Source organism: Meleagris gallopavo, chromosome 3, assembly GCF_905368555.1.
Source record: "Meleagris gallopavo chromosome 3, MGAL_WU_HG_1.1, whole genome shotgun sequence".
Classification (NCBI taxonomy): Eukaryota; Metazoa; Chordata; class Aves; order Galliformes; family Phasianidae; genus Meleagris; species Meleagris gallopavo.
The window spans coordinates 22,115,778-22,136,732 of record NC_139406.1 but is presented as its reverse complement, the minus strand read 5'-3'; the positions used below and the strand labels follow the sequence as shown (position 1 = coordinate 22,136,732).

Below are 20,955 nucleotides of genomic sequence, written 5' to 3'. Positions count from 1 at the left end.
CACCCCCCTGCCCAGACATGACCTCTCCAATTCTGCAGAGAGATTTGTTCATCATCCTCATAGAGTATTTTTTGAGTTCACAGAGCAAAATAATAAATAAAATAAAAATGCTGCACTTCAGCCACCACAGCTGCTCTCCTGTTGCTGAAGGGCTGTGCGCAATGAAGACCCAGTGGGCAGTGAGCAGCTTCTTTCTCCATCTTGTTGTCGTTCTCCATCTTGTTTCTCAAATCTTGTTGCAAGTAATTTTCCTTCTAGAGGTGCCACTGCACTTTTCTTTCCATGGGGCAAGATGAACAGATGTACAAATGAAATAGAAAAGGCAGAATGAGACTTGTCAAACAACAGCCTATTCCACTAAGTTATGTAATAGATGGTCAAGTTTTGAGGGCAGATAAGAGGACACCTGATGGTTTTTGGAGGTCAGGATGTGTCTCAGCTCCTGAGGTTGCTGTGATGTGAGCAGTGTCTGTGTCATCTGGGGAGAGGAACAACTGCAGCACGAAGCCTGTCTGGCTGATAACTGGGAGGAGATCACCTGAGCTCGCTCCCTTCCAGTCACAAGGGAAGGCTCCTAATCTAAATGCTAGTTTCACCTACATGGTGAATTTAAAGCTCTTATCATGCAAAATATACGCCTCTGTGCATGAGGTATGGCACGTCTTAGACTCTCCATGAGAGATGGATTAAAAGCTGCCACCAAAAGAACCCTGAGAATTGGGAAGAAGACAGGAAAACTGATTTATGAGTGGAAATAGTTGTTACTTCACATGAGATTGCATTCAAAAAAAAAAAAAGTGTTTTAATTGATAAACAACATGAAGTACACTTATCTCTGCTGGAGTAAATGGGTGTTCTACTAAATATGTAAAATGCAAATTAATGCCCTATGAAGGTGCTAAACACTTGATGACGTCAAGATAAATATTGAGCAGTTTCTTGGAAACTCTTGTTTCACAGATAAATGCCAAATTGTCATTAGTGGCAAACTGGAACATTGAATTACCTTAATGCGTGGGAGAGAGAGAGAGAGCCCAGATATGTTTGGTTGGAACAAACCCCTTATCTCACGTACTCTGAGTGTCAGCACCAGCTTGAAATGTGTTGCTAGTATTTACCCACAGAAACTGAAAAGTTTTCCATTTCAAAACTAAAAGCTTCTACAGATTCTTTTCTGAAGTTCATTAACACAAGCTGCATGGGGCAGGGAACAGCAAAGCCTACCAAGATACACTACCCAGACAGAGCCAGGCTGTGTCTGGATGATAGACTGTCTTATTTGATCAGGGACCTACTGCACAGGCTGGGGAGCGTTTCTGAGTGGACAAAACACCTTTTATTAAAATTATTTGGGCCTCTTCTGGATTGAATTGCTTTCTTTATAAGAGGCATGAAACAGCTGCGTTCAGAGATGCTCCCTGATAGGAGAAATGCAGCAGGCTCTGAATTTGTGACCTTACAAGGGACTCTAGCTATTACTCATTTTGATTGATTGCATTAGAAAAAAAAACAACCCAGACTGGGGCTGAGACCTGCTGCGGGCACACAGGAGGGGACTTAGCAGAAGCCTTGCTTGCAGCACCAGAGGCAGCCCCAGAGGTGAGGTAGCCCACCAAGGCACCCAAGGATTGAGTCTGTTCCTAAACAGCTGCTGGAAAATGCTGCACTAGGTAAAAATCTTCCTGCAGTGGTGTGGGAAGGGGGACATCACTCACATTTTGTTTGTCTCCTACAGCAGAGTCAGTTCCCTCCTCCCCTTTAAAGACTTGGCTGTCCCAGTTCAACATTTTAAACTCCAGCAAACTCCTGATGAGGAATGTATGGTGGCTGTTACATGCTCACTTGAAAAGACAAAGTTCCCTGGATTTGGCTGCATTTTCCATTCCTCCTATTTCAAATCTGGCTACTCAAATTATGGAAAGATGGGAGGGAAAAGGCAATTTTGATGGTTGGTTGTGTTTTTTTGTTGTTGTTGTTATTGTTGTTTGTTTTGTTTCATTTTCAAAAATGTAGCAAGACTGAGAAAACAGGACCTGTGGACTCGTTACTTCTCATGATGTTTGCTTTCGCAGGTTTGGCTGTTTCTCTCCCAGCCTTAGCGTAGATGAAGTGAGGCTTTGGGCCAGGAAGTGAGTCTGGGACCTGGGAAAATCCTCCAAGAAAACCACTGTCTGAGCCCCCTCCGTTTACCTTCACAGTCACTGCAAGGAGCAGAGTTGTGGTATTTCTGATCCCTGCCATGGCTGATTCTGTCCTCCAGCACCCAGCTGTTACCAACAGGTTGGACCTGACCCAAGACAGCTTGCTTCAACAGGTGTTGAAATAATTCTGTATCTGGTTCCAGTCAGCTGCTTCATGCTGAAGATGTCACTTTATGAGGCTCTTACAAATGTTCGACCAGCTGATGTGTCTTTTATCCTACACAGGACAGATTTAAAGTCTCGGCTTCTGAACTAAGGGAGCAAAAGGAGACAAGTGAGGGTCAGCTTTGGCTCGAGGTGGTCCTTCCTACAGAGACTCCAGGGTAAAAGGGCGGTTTCAGTCTGTCCAGTGATGGCTCATTAAGAAGGAGGATGATCATGGGTTTTTACATGCTTGCAGTATGGCTGACTGGCCACAGCAGGAAAAAACTATGCTATGTGCTATGGACTGCTCTTTCTCTGTTACCTGTCGTTGACCTTTGAAAGGTATTTACGCTTCTCAGTGGCCTGTCTCCCAGTGCTTCCTTCTCTTTTCTTTTTTTGCTCTGAGATTGGTTTTAAGGTATGCATTGCCTTTAACTCACATGGTGGTTGCACTCTGCAGCACATTATAAATCTTCCTTAAATCCAAGAAAAGAGGCCAGCTGACAAATTTTCGAATGTGGAAAAGATCTGAAACCTAATCTCTGATTTCAAGAAGACAAAATACAAGTATTACCTGTTTTAAAAGATTACTCTGGTATCCCCTGTAAAGTAGTACTTCAGCCCTAAAGATGGCTTTACTTCTTCGATGGCAGCTGAGAGGTAATTCTAAAAAATGGCAGCTCACTAGGGATTCTGAAATTTTTACAAGGCTTATGAAAATAAATTGGCTTATGTACGGCCAACAAGAAAGATTACATGGTTTTAATGGTATCTTCATTTCTCCCCAGAAAACTTCCTAACAGTTTGTTTATTTCAAGCATTAGAAAATTCTCATGTTTGTTAAACATAATTACTGGAGTCACAGATCTGACAGATACTAACTGAATTTTTGAATTTAGTCCAGTAGAAATCTAGAGTTATCTTTCAAACATCTGTCACAGTTTTAGAGGGAGAAGTACAATTCTCTTACAGGAAAACCAGCTAGTTCTGTCCTGTGCTGCCGTAGCTTTATTTGAGGTAGAAAATAATGGCAGTCATTCCATGGATGTGTCATTAACAGAGCAGAGCTATGATAAGCTAAGATATTCCATTGTTAACAGCTTTTGTGAAAATTTACAATCAAATCATATATACCTTTTCCTCCAATTTGCTGTTGCAGTGCAGTCCAAGCAGCATCTTGGATCACTGTGATTCTTCAGTGGCAAATGCCAGTTTGCTCAGTAATCTCAATGGGTCTGGTGGTACCACGTTAAATAAATCAAAGCATTCCATGAAATAGTTGTGGGTTGATCTGGAGTATAACCAGACTGGCACAGCTCAGTGAGTTTCAGTGCAAGCAGGGCTGCTACCATGTGATTTATGCACCAGGGGAGGCTAATACTGGTGAAACGCAGTTTCAAGAAGGGAATATGTGTAAAGGTTTACCTTAAATATTACATGGGATGTTTTAACAGTAAGTTAAATTTTAAAGGGAAGAACTGAGAATTCAGGGAGCTACTTTGTAGAGTTCCCATCAGATTAGCTTTCTGTGGTCAGGAAACTGGTTATGAAGCAACTTTATTTTGCATAATTGTTTCTACTTTTTTTTTTAAAGTAAAAATGGGCTTTTTGTTGGTTTTCATGCTGATATCAAGTGTTTTTTAGTGTGTCTACCCAGAGACTTCTGCTGAATTTTACTCCCTGAAATATATGCCTCTACTAGTAATCTAATTGTTATAAAACTTGAATTTTTATTATAAACTTCTAAAAATGTTGTATGTATAACAGTGACTGGAAATGGCCTTGTCCTTGAGAGCCTTGGAAGGATGCATTTCACCACTCACAGTTTTGGGATAGGCACCTTCAGTTTAAGCAGCAAACACTACTTTGTTTCAATGAGCCAAATCTGAATGGGGCATCTCAAGCAGAATTCTTGCTGTTTCTGGAGTGTCTTGGTAGTGAAACTCCAAAGTTGCTCTTTCACATGGGGGGGGGGCCCCCACGTGCTGGAGATCAAGGAGCGTTTTGGTCAATGCTTTCAGACATAGTTTGAATTTTGGATGGTCCTGCGTGGAGCTGGGAGTTGGACTCAGTGATCATTATGGGTCCCTTCCAACTCAGGATATTCTACAATTCTTGTTCAAACAGTAACCTGCCTGAACCTGTGATAACCTGTGGTTAATAAGAAGACAAAGCCATCCTTATCACAGTGGGGCTTTGTGGGATGGTGAGACAAAAGAAGTAGAATAGAAAGAATATGCTCTGGTTACAGGCAATAGTTGGAATTGGCTACCCAGAGAAGTTGTGTAATTTCCATCCTTTGAAAATTATAAGACTTGACTACTTAGCCCTTAGCAACCTGGTCTGGCCCTAGAGCTTACCCTGTAGGTTGGACTACATGTCCTCCCATGGGCCTTTTAACTTAAACTGTTGTCTGCACTTCATTCTATGAATATTTTAAAACTATTTGAATTTACAAATAAATTGATTTGCGGTCTACTTGTGTCCTTGAATTCTCATTTTTCTTAGTCTTCGTTGCTTAAAATTTTATTTGCAATGTAGTAACTAGGAACAATAACATTCATTCAACTTTTGTTAAACAGAATAAGCCACACTTTTCTAATTTCCTTGTGTGAAATACAGCCCCTACTCCTTTTTCATTCCCTTCTCTGCAGCTGTTCTGAATTGAATTCATTTATCTTGCATGTAGGTTATTACAGCACTGCAGTAATGCACAAATCCAAATACAAGGTCGATGAAGAAATATTTGTATCCTACACTACATACTCTTGCTACTAAAAACATTCCGCAGTACATCTCATCATAGATTTCTTTTTTTTTCTATAACTGCACTCTGCCCATACTAATCCTGTGACTGTTTGTTTCCTGATCTCACTTTCTATATATAGAAATTCATAGGCTCAGACATACGTAATATCGTTGTGCCACATAAATGATTAAGGATGACAAATCTTGCTGTTAAAAAGGCTTTTCTGGTATTTGCCCAACACATTTTTCTCACTCACTGATTTTCATTACTCTTAGTTGAACCAGAACCATTTCCCCCTCAGTAGTTGTTAAGTGTTCTGGACACGTGTCTTTCAGACATTTGAACACAAATCTTTTCCTCTCTTAAACTGAAACAGTTGATCTTTTCTGGTGAGTCATTCTCATCCAGCCTAGTACTTATTTGGATGTGAATGAAGAAGATCTCTTTACAAAAAAAAAACATTTTAAGATGCTTCTCATTTTTTTTTTTTTTTAAGGATGGGTCAAAAGAATGCTAAAATAATCTTTAAATTCCACAGATCACAGGTACCTAAGAGGTGTGAGATGGAACCTTTTAAGTACGTAGGGGAAGGAATTAATTACTCACCTTGTGCTGCAAGTTGCTTTGAGATGCAAACTCTGATTTCAGCTTGGTCATGTGGAATTGTGGTGCTTCTGGGAAAGGAGGCTTTATTTAAGTACTAATTAGGAATAATTAATTCCCAGTGATACAGCAGATTTCCCCAGTCATAGTTCCTCTCATCTTCTATTTCTCCCATCCTTTTGGAAATTGCTGAAAGCTAATATGGAAAGGAATACTCACAGTTTCTCAGTGAGATTGGCAGTTGTATGTTGGCAGTTTGTCATGGAGAATATAAAGTACCTTTTGTTGATATTGCATTTGGCCGATGATGGCTAGTGTACTTTTCACTTGAACTGCTTAAAGAGAAGTAACTTATCTGTAGATTTGGTAAGTGTAAATTTGAGCTCCTGAGAATTAATGCAGAGTGCTGGACCCTCTGTAGAGTTCATCAGCAAAATGAACTCTACAGAGTTTGGGAGAGCCTCGGGATGGGAGGGCACAAGGTGACTGGGAGCCACCAACAGCAGGAGAAACCCCTGTCTGCACCTTGAGGAAAGGAGGAGGTCAGGGTGGGCTCTAGGCGCAGCCAGAGTGGAGACTTTCCAACAGCACTGGGCAGGGCTCTCCCTCAGCCCCTGGGAAGGCCCAACTGGAGCAGGGCACGGTGTGAGGATGGGGAGCTGTCAGATACTGACCCCATTCCCCAGCCCTGTACTGCTCGGGGTCAGGAGATGGAGAGGTCAGGGATGGAGGAGTGAGGCTGTGCCTAGGAAGAAGGTGGGTAGGAGAACAATAATTTAACTTTTTTTCTTACCATCCTACTCTATTTCAATTGGCAATACATATAATGCCCATTTCTTTTTTGTTTTAAAGAATATGGTTGGATGGTGGCTTGTAGTAAGAGTGCTGCTGGAAATTCAGAGGCTGCTAAATGCAGCACCATTGTTTGGTATGCAGTGTGAAGTCTGTGCACCGGAACAGCTCCTGTAGTCTGCAGATCTTGGACATCAGAGAGGAATTGCACACTCTTCCCCTGTCTGTATCTTACGTGTGCCTGACATCAACATCCCCCTGGGAGAGCTAAAAGAAGAGCTGGCATCTTCCCTCTTGGTTCTATGAACAGCTGGTGGACTTCCTGCTTAAAGGCAAGGGACAATATATCTCTCACCTACTTTCACATACCCAAACTGAGCTACAGACAACAAAAAATGATAGAAAAGAAAGAATACTTGACTTGTGTCAACATCTTTTTTTTCTTTTTGAAAGAAATCTGTTCAGTTTAATCCTCATGAAAGTGGGAAAAATAATAACAGTGGGTTAAAGCCAGTGTTTAAGAAAATACATTTAAATATATTTTTTTTACTTAAAAATGACTTTCTTCAGCATTCAAAGACCTAAGAATTAAACTATAATTGTATACACCTTATGTAACAAATTGACAAAAAATTTAATAAACCAGACTATATAAAAAGCAAGAGGTTGGGTGTTGGTTTTTTGTTGTGTTTTTTTTTGTTTGTTTTTGTTTGTTTTTTTGTTTTTTTTTTGTCAGAAAAATGCATTTGTGATTTAGCTGATCATAGAAAAGCATTAATTTTTTTTAAAAAAATGTGTGTGTGGTTTTTTTTTTTTTCTCAAGTGTTAATGGTTTTACCATTCGTTGTAGCTACATTCCAAACCCCTGTAACATCAGGGCATATTATTCTTATCTGTGTAGCACAGTGAGCTTAATCTTTACACTGAGGTCACTCTCATTACTACTTCCCCAGAGCCATTATCCTCTGATGAATCTTCCTGAGGTCTCATGCGGTTGAACAGATGTAACAATACGTAGCCACACTGAAATCTTAGTGAGGTTAACTGTGTTGGGTGAACTAAATTTCTGTTTCTAAATGCAGTCAGTGGTAACCACAGTGTCCTTCCTGCTGAGGATTCTCCTCGATTGCTCTCTTCTATATCTGTAGCTTTATCATAATTTAACACATCCCAGTGTAGATTCACAGCCCTCCATCTCTTAAACACTCGATAAACAGGTGCACCTTCATGTACTATGAGACCTGAAATTAAGAAGAGAAGACGTTAGTTTGTACAAAATGTCACAGGGTATCATCTTGAGAGCAAATACAGATTTAATTCATAATGCCAAGTTGTAATGGATCTAGCCACTGTAACTGGCAATTCAAATAAGTTGAACATGTGCGAGGTAATATTCATATGTTCAAGACTGGGGAAAGGGGAGCATGCACGTAAATTCTGCACTTGTATATTTTTTTGCAATTTTAAACTTTTCCTTCATATATTTAAACAAAATCCAAAAATTACACAAATTTCCCAGTCCTCCTAAGCAGAGAATAAAATTGTTCTGAACAGAAGCTCAACATAATGAATACTGGAATTATCTGAGCATGCCTAACTGAAAAAAAGTATTTATGTTTAAGTAAACCATTATCAAGCAACTTTACCAGCAGATCTGTAAATTGATTGTTCATGCTGGTGTTATCCTTGTTCACAGTGAGTATTATTTATTGAGAATTGTAACAGTTTAAGTAGATTTTTAAGTTGGACCTTCTATAACGATCTTAAATTTGTATAGCGGTGTTTTGTTGAATGCAGTACAAACAAATGGTACTGTTTTTACATTCTTATTTCAGCCTGGGAGCACAGAAAAGTTAAGACAACTTGGAACAGCTCTAAGAATAATGACTTTCCTTTCTTGCTTTAGTGGAGAAAGAAGAAATTACGTCTTATGATTAACTATGATGAGCATGGCAAGGATGATGGGCTTTCTTCTTCCACTTTAAAATTCAGCAGACAAAAGCACAACCTTTTTTGCTGAAACCCCAGAGATCTTTTAGATGGTCCTTTCAAGGAAAACACAGTTTATCTGAAGTTCTGAATAGACCAATCTGCTTCTGATCTTCCATGTAGGCTCATGATTTTTGTAACTGCAGAAATTTTTTACTTAAGTGAAATTCTTCATTTGTCATAGGTGTGCATATACTTTTATTAATTTATACTTATATGCACATTCTTCAAGCATGAATGTTTCAAATATGAATTTACTTATGGGATTCATTGAGTTTCAGCCTTATTAATTTTTTCTTCTGCTCAGGTATGGCAGTTTTGTTCTGAGTAATGTTGCAATATATTAGTTATCTGATGTGTTTCTTACTTAAAATTTTCTCATATGTTTCAAAGCTACATTTCTTTATCAAAAGGGATAATATATTACCTATTGTTACACAACAAACTTGTAATTTAAGCATCCAAGTCTGTTAGGGATAAGAGATAACTAAGAGTTAACTGGTACCAGAAAAGGGTCATTCAAAGAGAGATGGCACAAGCAGGAAGGATGATAAAAGAACTTATATGAGGAGCAAACCTCCAATTCATGAGCAATAATTTTCAGATAACAGTAACTATTCAGATAGATTTCTAAAGATCCTTGCATTGAAAGATGGATACAAGTGAGGTTGCTTTCAGGACACATGACAGCAGGTGTAGTAGCCCTCTCAATTTACCAAGAATTCCTTGAAGCATCTGACACAGGCAAAATGATCTTTGATCACATACGAAGTCTACAAACCAAATAAGCCAGGGTTTTATTGCTGTGACAAAAATTCCTCTTTCTTTTCTTTTCTTTTTTTTTCCTGCTGCATTTCCTACAGAATGAAAAGAGCATAATAGTAGTTTCCCTCTACCTGTTCCTGGATCATAATACTCTTAGGTCCAATTTCTCGCAAGATTGTGATGAAGCAAAATTGAGAGAACCTATTTACCCCAGTCTAAAGATTTCTGATATCTGCCTGCTCTCCACTGGTGCCCAAACTATATATTTTAGAATGCATCAGGAAGAAATTAGGAAGGTCAGTGAAGTACGTGAGGTACACCTAAAGAGTCAAAAGCATCCCCCCAGAATTATGACAGAAAAGTCATAGAACTGTTTTATTTTAAAGAACTAATTTTTCCTATTTAGTGAAATTATATTTTCAGATTTTTCTCAACAATGGTAGGGAAGATTAATTTGCTTTAAAATGGAAGCTGTTATTCATATATGCTCTCAAAGAGCTAAGTAACAAAGGATCAAATATTGAAAGGCTTGAAATAAAGTTGACTGATTTGGCAATGCTGAAGGAAAAAAAGCACTTTCCTAACTTTTCTCTTCAAAAGGTTGATTTCCCATCTGATGAAACTGCAAATTCAGAAGAATCTATACAGAAGAGACAGAAGAATGCCAATAGACAGCCTGTCTCTTTTGAAAGAAACTTTCAGGCAGAAAAAAGATAAAACACCTCTCTACACCAAAAGTTCTGAGACCATAAAGAAGGGGAAATCTGGTTTAAATGCTGGATATGATTTTCCAGTTACAGAGAAGTTCTGATGATCAGAATATAAGCAGTTAGTTAGTCACTAAAATGAAGCTGCACGACACTGACTAAGAATACTTTTCTTATGAGGTTCACAGCAGTGAATGGGGATACAAGAGAAGAAAAAACAAGGATAAATCCCTGAATTTGTTCCAAAACCCATAGTTTCAATAGCACAGAGAACATACTCACACAGTCCTAGAAGAAAAAATTACAGATCAGCAGAATACTTTTATCAGACAAAATCCAGACAATCCCAAGTAGTGTTAGATTTCAGTGCTATTAGCTGTTCCAACATTCTGTCCAAGTAGCATCTACAAGGAACAGAGTTTTGGGAATGAGGGACCTGGCAAAATGTGCTAAGGTTCTAAAAAGGCTTTACCTTCAGGATTTATTTCTAAAATGTAGTGACTGTTGTGGGAGCCAGACAATAGGATTATGAGGATATCATTTTTTGTTTGTTCATTGTAAAGTACTGTGAAATTCTTTCATTTGCTCTGTCCAAAGGCTTTCATATCCTGAACCACAGAACACTTGAGCTTTTTCATACTGAATGCCTTTACAAGAAGGACACATCGTTGTTCAGATGTGGCGTTAGGCTCCTGTGTTGTCTTACTTATCACATTAATTTCTCTTATAATCATTCAGGAATTATCATCCCAGAAGCCTAAACATTTTTTAGTGGGGAATTAAAGACACTTTTTAAAAACAGCCTTCATCCACTGGACAAAATTGTCAAGACTCACCAAAAAAAAAAAAAAAAAAAAAAAAAATAGGCAAAGCATTAAAGTGAAACATCCACTTTAAAGAAGTAATTTAACTATTTCTCAACTATTTAGAGTTAAATAGAAATGTGAAAAAAAGTGTTTCTGACTGAAAAAATTTTAAATTTAGCTAGATATATTCATTATAAAAAAACCTCTGCCAGTACAGTTTTACATCTAAGGGAATTAGTGGATGTTATTAGGTATTTGCAATGGTGGGAGAGAAAAAGGTATGAAAGAAGGCCTGAAAGTGAACTACTTCATTGAAAGGTCGAAGAAAAATGGTCTGAGAAGAAGTGCAGGCTGAAAAAGGAGTGGAAGGTCAAAAAGGAGCAGCAGAACAAAACAGAGAGCAGATGGAAAAAAAAAAGATTGAGAAAAAAAAAAGACTGAAAAAAATGACTGTAGGTTAAAAAAATGGAGTAGAAGGCTGAAAGTAAAGTTAGAGGGAAAAAAAAAAAAAGGAAGACAAAAAAGAGTAGGCGGTCCGATTAAGAGGTTTGAGAAAGAGTTGGGAGGACAAAAAAAGGGTGAGGTACCAAAACATTAGTAGGAAATCAAAAGGGGTGGGAAGGCTTGAAAAAGAACTTTGGCAGGCATAAGAAAACATAGAGCTTCAGAAAGAGTGAATGCTGAAAACAGGTGGAAAACCAAACACTGTAAAGGGATGGGAGACTAAAGAAAAGTAGAGGCTGAAATCAAGTGGAAGCTTAAAAAGGGTGGAAAACTAAAACTTAAAAAAAAAAAAAAAAAAAAAAAAAAAAAAGTAGAGGCAAAAAAAAAACATGAGTAGGAGGCCAAGAATGGTGGGAGGCTGAAAATAAATAAATAAATAAAATAAAAATGAAAAAGGAAGCTAGAAAAAAGTGGAGGCCAAAGAAAGGGGGGGGATGCAAAAAAGAGATAGGAGACCAAATGGGGGTGGGAGGTTCCGTAAAATCCACTGTTGTTGGGAGGTTAAGAAAATAGTGTGAGAAAAAGTGGAGACTGAAACAATATGGGAGGATAAGAGAAAAGTGGAGAGAGAAACTGTAAAAGATTGAGAAATAGGTAGATTTTGAGAAGAAGTGGAAGTTGAGAAGGAGTGGGAGCTCTGACAAAGTAGGAGTCTGAGAATAAGAAGCTGGAATAGAGCTTGAGGCTGAAAAGGGATGTGAGGCTGAGAAAACCATAAAGATTAATTAAAGGATCCAGGCTAAAAAAGATTGAGAGGAAAAAAAGGAATGGGTAGCAGAGAAAAATGTAAAGGTTGAGAAAAAGGTTGAATGTGAAAAGGGCTGCTGAGATCAAAAAGGAGGTGGAGGCAAAGGAAAAATAAACTAAAGCAGTGCAAGTCAGAAAAAAATCAAGACAAATGAGTACAGGCTGAGAAAAATTGGAGGCTGAAGAATAGTGAGAGGTAAGAACAAAAGCTGAAAGGTAATGGGAGGCTGAAGAAAGGTTGAGGCCTAGAATAAAATGAGGCTGAAATAAGGTGGGAAGCTGAGAACAAAATATGAGGCTGAGAAAAAGTACTGAATAATGTGAGGATGGGAGGTAAAAAAAAAAAAAAAAAGTGACTGGCTAAAAAACAGCATCTAAAAAAAAAATGGAAGCAGAAGAGGGGTAGAAGGCCAAGTATGTACAAGTATTCAAAGTATAAATATGTGTAAATATGTCATTATTTTGGGGCAAACTGCTCTTAAAATGGTAACAACAAAATACTTCAGAAAGTACAGCTATTTAAACTTCACAAATGGCCAAAAAAAGAATAATATTGAGGCATAACTCAAATGAACTGGACTAAATCTTGATTGTACCACCAGCAACTCATCCACTTGTCTTGGAATAAGTGCTGCACAGGCAAACTCATATGCAAGCACAGTTTGTGAGTGAAATAAACAGAGATTTTAGTGGGAGTGTAGATATAATTGCAAATCCTTTGTAAGACAAAGCTCAAATGGAAAGAATGTCATGGATGACTAAATACAAATGAGAGCAGAGGACAGACTAAATAAGAAGTAGCTGGCTGTAAGCGTTACAAGCTTTATGATACAAGAGATTATATATGATATGCAATGGTAAAAAGCATGTGTTAATGTCTTTGGGAATTCATTAGCATAATTGGCAGTATTGTGTTTTTACGTGATTCATAAATAATAATTACATTTGTCTATTAGAGAACTTTATTCAAAGAATTTAAATTAAAACTATCAATCTAAAATTCCTCATTTTATGATAAAATTGAATAGAATTGAATATATTAATAAATATTTTGAAAAGTTACAAGAACTCCTGGTATTACAAGCTCACAGAATACAGATTACTTGAAATTACATGTAGACTGTGTGGGCTGAATGACTGCATTATCAGAATTTTTCAGTGACCAAAGTTCTGTTTCTGAATTTCCAGATAAGTCATATGTGCACTGAATTTAAGCATTATAAAAAAACAGGGTCCAAATATGTTTAATTATAGTCCGTTTCAGAGCAAGCAACATAAAGGTTTTCATATATTTTCTCTGATAGGCCTGTAAAACATACATTTGTGTAATTTAAGGTATGTCAAACTTCCAATCCGGAGGTGGTTTGAGCCTGGTTGACTTGAAGGGCAGCTACCTAACTGCATGTAGCAGTCCATTGAGCACACACCTTAGAATAGTTTATTTATGTAGATAAATTCACTAGTATTTTGGCTCATCCTCAGACATTCCTTGTTGGTTTTTAGATTGATTTAGTTGTTTTAACAACATTCAAACGGAATGAAAACAGTTAGAAATAACTGGTTGTTCCAACTATCCTATACCTATCAAAATAAATTTTTGTAATTTGCACAAAAAAAAAAAAAACACACACACAAAAAAATCATAGAATTCCATATAACTGAAAAGTTTAGAATGCCTGAAGCACCTTTTGTCTACACCTGGAGTTTTGTTTTGTTTTCTTTCTTTGAGTGCTCAGCAGAGCAGGAACCAGGGTGTAGCTGCTCATGAGGCTGAGCTTTTTTCTTTTTTTTTTTTGGGTACCACCCCAGAGTGTTAGAAATTTCAGTTGTGTTCACTTCTCAGTGAAGATTCACAGAAGAAAATCTGTCCAAAAATATTCTAGAGTGGACTTCTCATAAAATTTACAAAACAAATAGAAATGGCCGTCAGCCATTTTGATGTGGCGCTGGGCAGCCTGCTCTGGTGGTTGGTGACCCTGCACATAGCAGCCAGGTTGAAACTAGGTGATCACTGTTCCTTTTCAACCCAGGCCCTTCTATGATTCTATGATATACGGTAATGAAGTGACAGTAAAAGACAATATGGCTTTATGGTTGAAGCAGGAGTCTTGATATTGGGAATCATTCTGTTTCCTTGAGCTTTACTGAGCAAAATTCAGCACTGCCCTTCACAATTCCCATATAAAAGATTGGGATAACACCAACATTTATCACTCAGAATTTCTGAAATTTGCTAGCTGTCTATATTTTCAAATATTTGAAACTGATCCTATTCTCATCACAAAGGTGCTTTGATCGGTCTGAGAGTAAAGCCTCTTTGGTTCTTTTCTCTTTGCAGCATCAGTAACACTGTAAATAGCAATACTGGTATCAGCTGAGTATAAATCGGAGAAGAACTGGAGTGATTAATTAGAGTGACCAATTAGAAAAATAGATAGTCACAGTCTTAAACCACAGTCTGTGCTGTTTAAAGTTTTTGAGCTTACCTATGCATACTAGATCCATAAAACCATACAATCCATAGCAGGTTTGAAAAAGGCTGTCCTTTCTTTGCAATACTGCATAGGGGCTGAAGGCTGACCATAGAAGCCAAGTCACACTTGCTACTAAGAACAGAGATCCTAGGATTACAGCAACCATCTGCACTTTCTCAACCAGTGTTATAGTAATGCTTTGCCACTAAAAGAGAAACAAAGGTGTATAAGATAAAAATGTTATTTTCTGTGATTGTACATTCAACTCCACTTTTTTCCTGAAATCAGAAATTACTTTAAAATTTATACATATCTTCATAAAATGTTACTAATATTTTTGACACTAACATTTTAGAGAACTTTTTTACCTATTTCACTTTAGCTAAAAGTGAAACTAAAAATAGTTGCTTCGCCATCTCCTCCAGCATCACTACCATCACCATCTAGCTGTGAACTTCAGGAGAGTTATTAGTTTATTTCTATTTTGAACACATAAGCACAAAAAAATTAGTCTTAGGAACGGAGCTCAGCCTTTCATATTTGTATGCTAACAAACAGAATACAAAGAAAGTTGGGAAGCCAGTCTAAGTCTGTTTTTATGTTAATATAACAAGTTGAAAGTGGCAGCTTTCCTTCCCACCCCCCTCCAAGTCCAAAGCCATTTTCCACTTTCCTGCTGCTCATCAAAGAAACTCCTGGCTGTCTCCTGGCATGCCAAAAGAGATGGGGTTCTGTTCATAAACCAGTGTTAACAATACAAAGAGACATCCATAGCTAAGTATGGAGGCAATCTGAAGACTTGGGAAGAGCCCTGAACATAGGTAGCACGCAAATTTCTTTCCAGTGCACATTACCTATGCCTGCCTTTCTTAGAAAGGCTGGAATGTATGTATGTAAGATAATTCAGATTTGTGATGTGACAAGATATTAATATAAAGAGTATGCTACTGAATTTTGTCAAGATATGAATATAAGTAAAATTTTGTTAAAATAAAAGGTCTCAAAAGCAAAACATAACATGACAAAAAAAAAAAAATCATCCTAGATTGTGCTTACTGTCTGTGGTCTTCCATAGACAATTATTTGTCTGAATTAGTTTCGCAGACTCCCCACTCTAGCACCATGATCTGCTCCTCTGCTCCAGAGATAAGAGTGCCGAATCTTTAGATTGACATAACTTCTGTTCCTAATTTTGAAAATATCTGCCCACTTCTAGGGTTGCAATAAGGACCAGGTGGAGAAATATCTACTGAACCAACAGCTCTATTACTTCTTTACCGATCTGGTAATAGTTTTTTTCTGTTAGTTAGTTTATAAAAACATTATTTTTTAATAGCAGTTGGGTAGTCAGTATTGTATGATTGTAAGATGCTAGAATAATTCAGGTTGCAAGGGGCTATGGGAGGTCTCTAGTTCAACTTTCTGCTTACATAGGGGTCAGTGATGGGATCAGGCCAGATTGCTCAAGGCTTAAAAATCTCCAATTATGAAGACAGCTCAACTTCTCTGAGCTATCTAGTGCACTTCTTTACTGCTCTCAGGTCATAAAACTTTTTTCTTACATCCAGTTTGAACCACAGTTTAAGCTCTCCGATCAAGTCCCACTGCTAGATGAGCAATGAGATCCTCTCCCCTTTTCTTCCATTTCAGCTTTTCCCATTAACTTTTTTAACCGTTGCCTAATTTGCACACCTGATCCTGCTCACCTCCTCTTCCTGCAGCCTTCTGAGTATAAATGGTACAAAAAGGTAGTCATACAATTTGTGAATTTTGTATTTCAGTATGCTGTTCTTTTATAATTAACTTATTAAACTCATACTAATAATTTCATTGAAATTTGAAGGTTGGATTGGAGCTATTTATATTCAATAATAAATTGGTTTTTTAATAGTAAGCCAAGTATGGATACTCATTTCCTTTGTTAGGAAAGTTTTTTTTACAAGGTCAGGGAAGGTCAGTTACAATTGATGCATGACAGAATGGTATGAGCTTCTCATGATTCTGATATTGTACACGGGACTTAAATGTCAGGGCTGAAATTCATAGAGCTCTCTTTAGACTTGGTGGGGATACGTTCAACAAAATTATTCTTCATTTCACGGCTAACGCTACACAGTGCGACCTGGCAGAAAGCTGTCAAAAATGCTGTTGGTTATGTATTTCTATCTTCTTTCATTATCAGTGTAAGACAGACCCATAATGTGTTTGTTCAGAATGCATGAAATCATAGTATGTTTACATGAAGTAAAATTTAGTTTTATGCATTAACTGTCATAAAATATTAAACTATCAAATTCATGGAAGAAGCTAGTAATAAACTGAAAAAAAATATATATATATCACTGAAGTAAACAGCTGGTCTTTCACAGTGCAATTCCCTAAGCTTAGTTCAGCTTACTTTGAATTTTATTTTATTTTATTTTTTACTTCAATTACTCTTAATTATTCTTCATAACTAGCACTGGGTAGAAGGAAAAGCAGTCCAAACATTCAGGATAAATAACACAGAGTGCAGTCTAGATATAAAGCTTACCCTCTATTCTAGCATTGCCAGGCATGCAATTTCTATGTCTGTCGTCTCCCATTCATAACCACATTCAACCATTTCTGCTACTTTTTTTTTCTTTTCTTTTCTTTTTTTTTTTTCCTTTCCTCATGTAAAGGTCTCACTAGGACATCTATTGACTTACCCCACACTTCCTTCTAGAAAATCTTGACCTTTAAAAGTTCTAAGAGACATAGATATGATCTCAGTCTCTTCCTGGCATCTTCTTAATAATGTGATCTAGTCATTTTGTTGTTCTTGAGATCAGATGAACAGGCTGTCAAGAATGTAAGTAACAATCATCTCTCAACCTCTGTAAATTTAGTAATTCCAAAAATTCAACACACTTCTGCGCTACCAACTAGGAAGGGGAGCCACTTCAATTATTGAGAAAATGCATAAGCCTCCCATGGTTCCTAATTCCTTTGCCTTTAAAAATCAATGAGCAATTAAAACAAAAACAAGCAAACAAACAAAAACAACCACCAAGAACTCATAAAGGGGGTTGGATGTTCTTTACTATTACTCAGCTGCTTTGACCTTTGTGGTGTCTGCTGCCTTTCTTCTGTATAAAAGAAACTATACTCCTCCACCTTCCTGAATATGAAGGTCAGCAGTTTCTAAGCAATTCACATATTTTATCTTCCTATCAGTACAGTTTCTAAGTTAAACTAATCAGTAAGATCCCACAGTAGACAGGGGAGGAAGGGTGGTACATGTAATATGAAAGGCACTCAAGAAGCCCAAACAGTTTTACACAAAACTACTAACTTTTCTCTTGGTGCAAGGCTGTCTGCTGTAAGAATCCAACAGCATAACAGTGACAGAGTAGGGTAGATAGGTGTTAAACTCTAACATGATCAGATTCAGGACTTTGGTTACTGTGTATGTCCCTCCTTCGTGCCAATGGCAAGAAGACCATTCATACTGATGTCTAACTGACCAGAAATGAAACTTTCTTCTCCCTGGCCCTCTGCCCCCAAGCAATTTTGCTTTAGAAACTTAGTCTGAGATTGCCTCTCGGGAAATATATGGCTTCATTTTTCCCTTAGCTTTTATTGTGTTTATGTATGAATTATAAAGAGCAAGCAGATTGAACTGAGACAGGCACATTTTTCACATAGAGAAGGTATTCTATAGTTATTGCAATATTCATATGTAAATAAGCTCCAAAGATTTAGTTCTTTACTTAGCCATAGACAATATTAGCCATTAGGCAACGAGAAGGAACTACATGGGACTGTATTGTTTGGTTACACCGCATTTTATAACAGAATTTATGAAGAGGAACGGCAGTCGTAGTCGCAATGCTTTCTACTGTCTGAAATCTCATGCAAAGTGTAGTTACAGTGTGTGAGTACCCACTCTGATAAATGCTTAGGGATAGAAAAGTTTTTCTGTTTAAATACCAAAGACATTTAAGCCTTATTTGATTTCTTATGATCATTCACCTTACTGCATGCCCTGCTATGCGTTCTATTCACTTCGACTTCTAGTATTAAAGTAACTGTTTATGATAAAGAGGTCACAAAAGTAATGTGGTAAAAGAATCACCAATAAAGAAATTTCATTTAGAATTTAACAGTCTGAATTATTTAACATCTCAAATTGAAAGATATCATTATTGGTATGTCATAATTTAAATCCATTATTTCCATGAAATTATTTCACATTTTCTTCATATAACTTGCTTTGTAACTCTTAGTTGCTCATGATTATAAATTATGACTTCCTAATTTGTCTTTGTCATTTGCTGACTATACATCCCCATAAACATTAAGTTCTTTCAGCTAAGTTTTAACAAATCAGAAAAGTTCTATGCAGTCTTTCTACTGTAAGCTTCTACAAAGTACCTAACCATAAAAAATAAATATTTTGATACAAATTGGCACTTTGCTTTAAAATCAAAATTAAAAGAAAACTTCAAATATTTTTTGTCTGACAAAATAATATTTTTTCATGGACAGATTCTTAAAAAAAAAAAGTTCCTTTAAATTTCTGTGAAATAGTATCCCATTTGATATTGATCTCCATCGTGTCTGTAATGTTATGAGGTATTATGCCATACCAGGCTTCTGATTTTAATATAGCACTGCTTTTTCGTCCTTTGAGAATTCCCTACACTTTCACTTCTGCTGACACTTTATTATGTTTGGCTTTGGTAATCTTTTATTTACCACTGCTCTTCCTTTCATAAATCATTTGGGAGTCTGGTACATTTAATGAACCCTATAGTTCTGTTTCTAACCCCAAAACCATTGTTCCTATAAATGCTCTATTAAGAATAAATACTGCATAATTTCATATTTTTTCAGATAGAGACTTCCAGAAGCTGAAAGAAGCATACTGCTTTGAAGGGCTAATTGCTAAAGAATAAAGTTAATAAAGAAATATGCATTTTATATACTAACATAAAAATTGATAGACTATTCAAAGACTACTCAAAATCGGTACTAACTCAGCTTTTTTTAATTGTGCCTTATAAAAGCCTGTTGATTGTCATAAAATGCATGGCAGAAAAATGATCTTAAAAACACTCATTGAGACTGAAATTGGACTCAAAATATTTTATATGAAAAACGTCTGCAGTGAAACTACATATTTTCTTACATCCTTAATAAAGAACATATGAAAATTCCTCATGGCTGGCCAGAGTAGATGACAGAGAGTAATCCCTCTGCATATAGTACTACCAACTCAGGAAGACTAGCAACAGGTGATGAAACAGAAAACTTTCTCAAAGGTGTTTGAGGCCATGTGGGATGGGGCTTTGAGCAACACGGTCTACTGGCAGATGTCCTTGCCCATGGCAAGGAGGTTGGAAATAGATGCTCTTTACATTCCTTCCTACCCAAACCATTCTATAAGTCTGTGGAGACACACATGGACTATTCCGTGTTTGTGAAGGGTAACGTTATCTTTTGAATATGTATACCTTTACTACTTACTTAATTTTTGACTCAGTGTTGGGTTTTTCAAGCATGTGATCATAAGCAATGGGTTCCCTTCACTTTTTTTGAATTCAAGTAGTAATCTGGAATTCAATGCAACTAAGGTTCTGAGTTATTAGAAAAAGGTATCTAATTTTAAAATATAGTAAGAAGTAGCATATGTGTGCACACTGGTTCATCATCAACCTTATCATGTTGGTATTAAGCTAAATTAGATATAATACTGAACAATAATATACCAACTAGTCTGCTATGAGACATCTAAATTCTCTGAAGATGCTCATAATCTCTGCTGAATTTTTGATGTGGTAGTTTGACATGGCTGCCACCAATTATCTGCTCTGTCATTTAGAGACAGCTTATTTAGATGCCATCACAGAAGCAAGGGTAGTTGATGGTAGGCTCTTGTTCTCTCTGGTCATTCCGGAAGGTGTATCTAATGTAAAAGTAATTAAAAATAACTGGTGGTGAACCAACCTTATGGTGACCTATTATAACATAGTTTGATTAACCTAATGATGTATTAATTATATGACTTCAAAAAGATTTTAGAGAATCTTTTACTTTCTCTGGCTGCTAGAAACAGGTAGTTGTGACAGAAACAAGTTCTTAAACACAGACATTCATTATGCATAAAAGGATTTGCAATCTGGTTATCAATAAAACTTAAAGAATTTAAAAAAACTCAATGATTTAGGTCCAATACATCATTTTTGAAATGCCTATTCGTTTTTGTAGTCTAAACGATCAGATAATTTTTCTAATGTGTTTTGCAGTATGCACATAACATTATTTGCATGATTTAAGATGCAGAGATACTGTCAACTTATTGACCTACTTGGACAGAAAATGCATAGGATTGAGTATATGTATGTAGACATTTGAAATGCCCTTTTTCACCATAGGCTTCTATTTTGGCAAGGGCTGTCCTGAAAGTAATGCCTCTGTATGGGAACTGCTGCATCACGGCCTGAACCT

At 37.0% G+C, this 20,955-nt stretch overlaps 1 protein-coding gene and 1 long non-coding RNA gene across 2 annotated transcripts in view; one reads left to right on the top strand and one right to left on the bottom strand.

Moving 5' to 3' along the window:
* Positions 1-5: 5 nt before the first annotated feature.
* On the top strand, positions 6-3,100 carry LOC146544634 (uncharacterized). The gene is made up of 2 exons (XR_014882347.1): positions 6-1,670; positions 2,073-3,100. It is a non-coding gene; the product is annotated as an uncharacterized LOC146544634 (long non-coding RNA).
* A 3,578-nt stretch (positions 3,101-6,678) lies between these two features.
* MARCHF11 (membrane associated ring-CH-type finger 11) overlaps positions 6,679-20,955 on the bottom strand; it is a 31,009-nt gene continuing 16,732 nt past the window's right edge. The window contains exons 3-4 of the mRNA XM_085220429.1: positions 14,494-14,686; positions 6,679-7,730 (exon numbers count right to left, since the gene is read on the bottom strand). Coding sequence (XP_085076555.1) covers positions 7,408-7,730; positions 14,494-14,686 — 516 coding nt within the window. The 3' untranslated portion in view covers positions 6,679-7,407. The remainder of the gene's footprint in view (positions 7,731-14,493; positions 14,687-20,955) is intronic.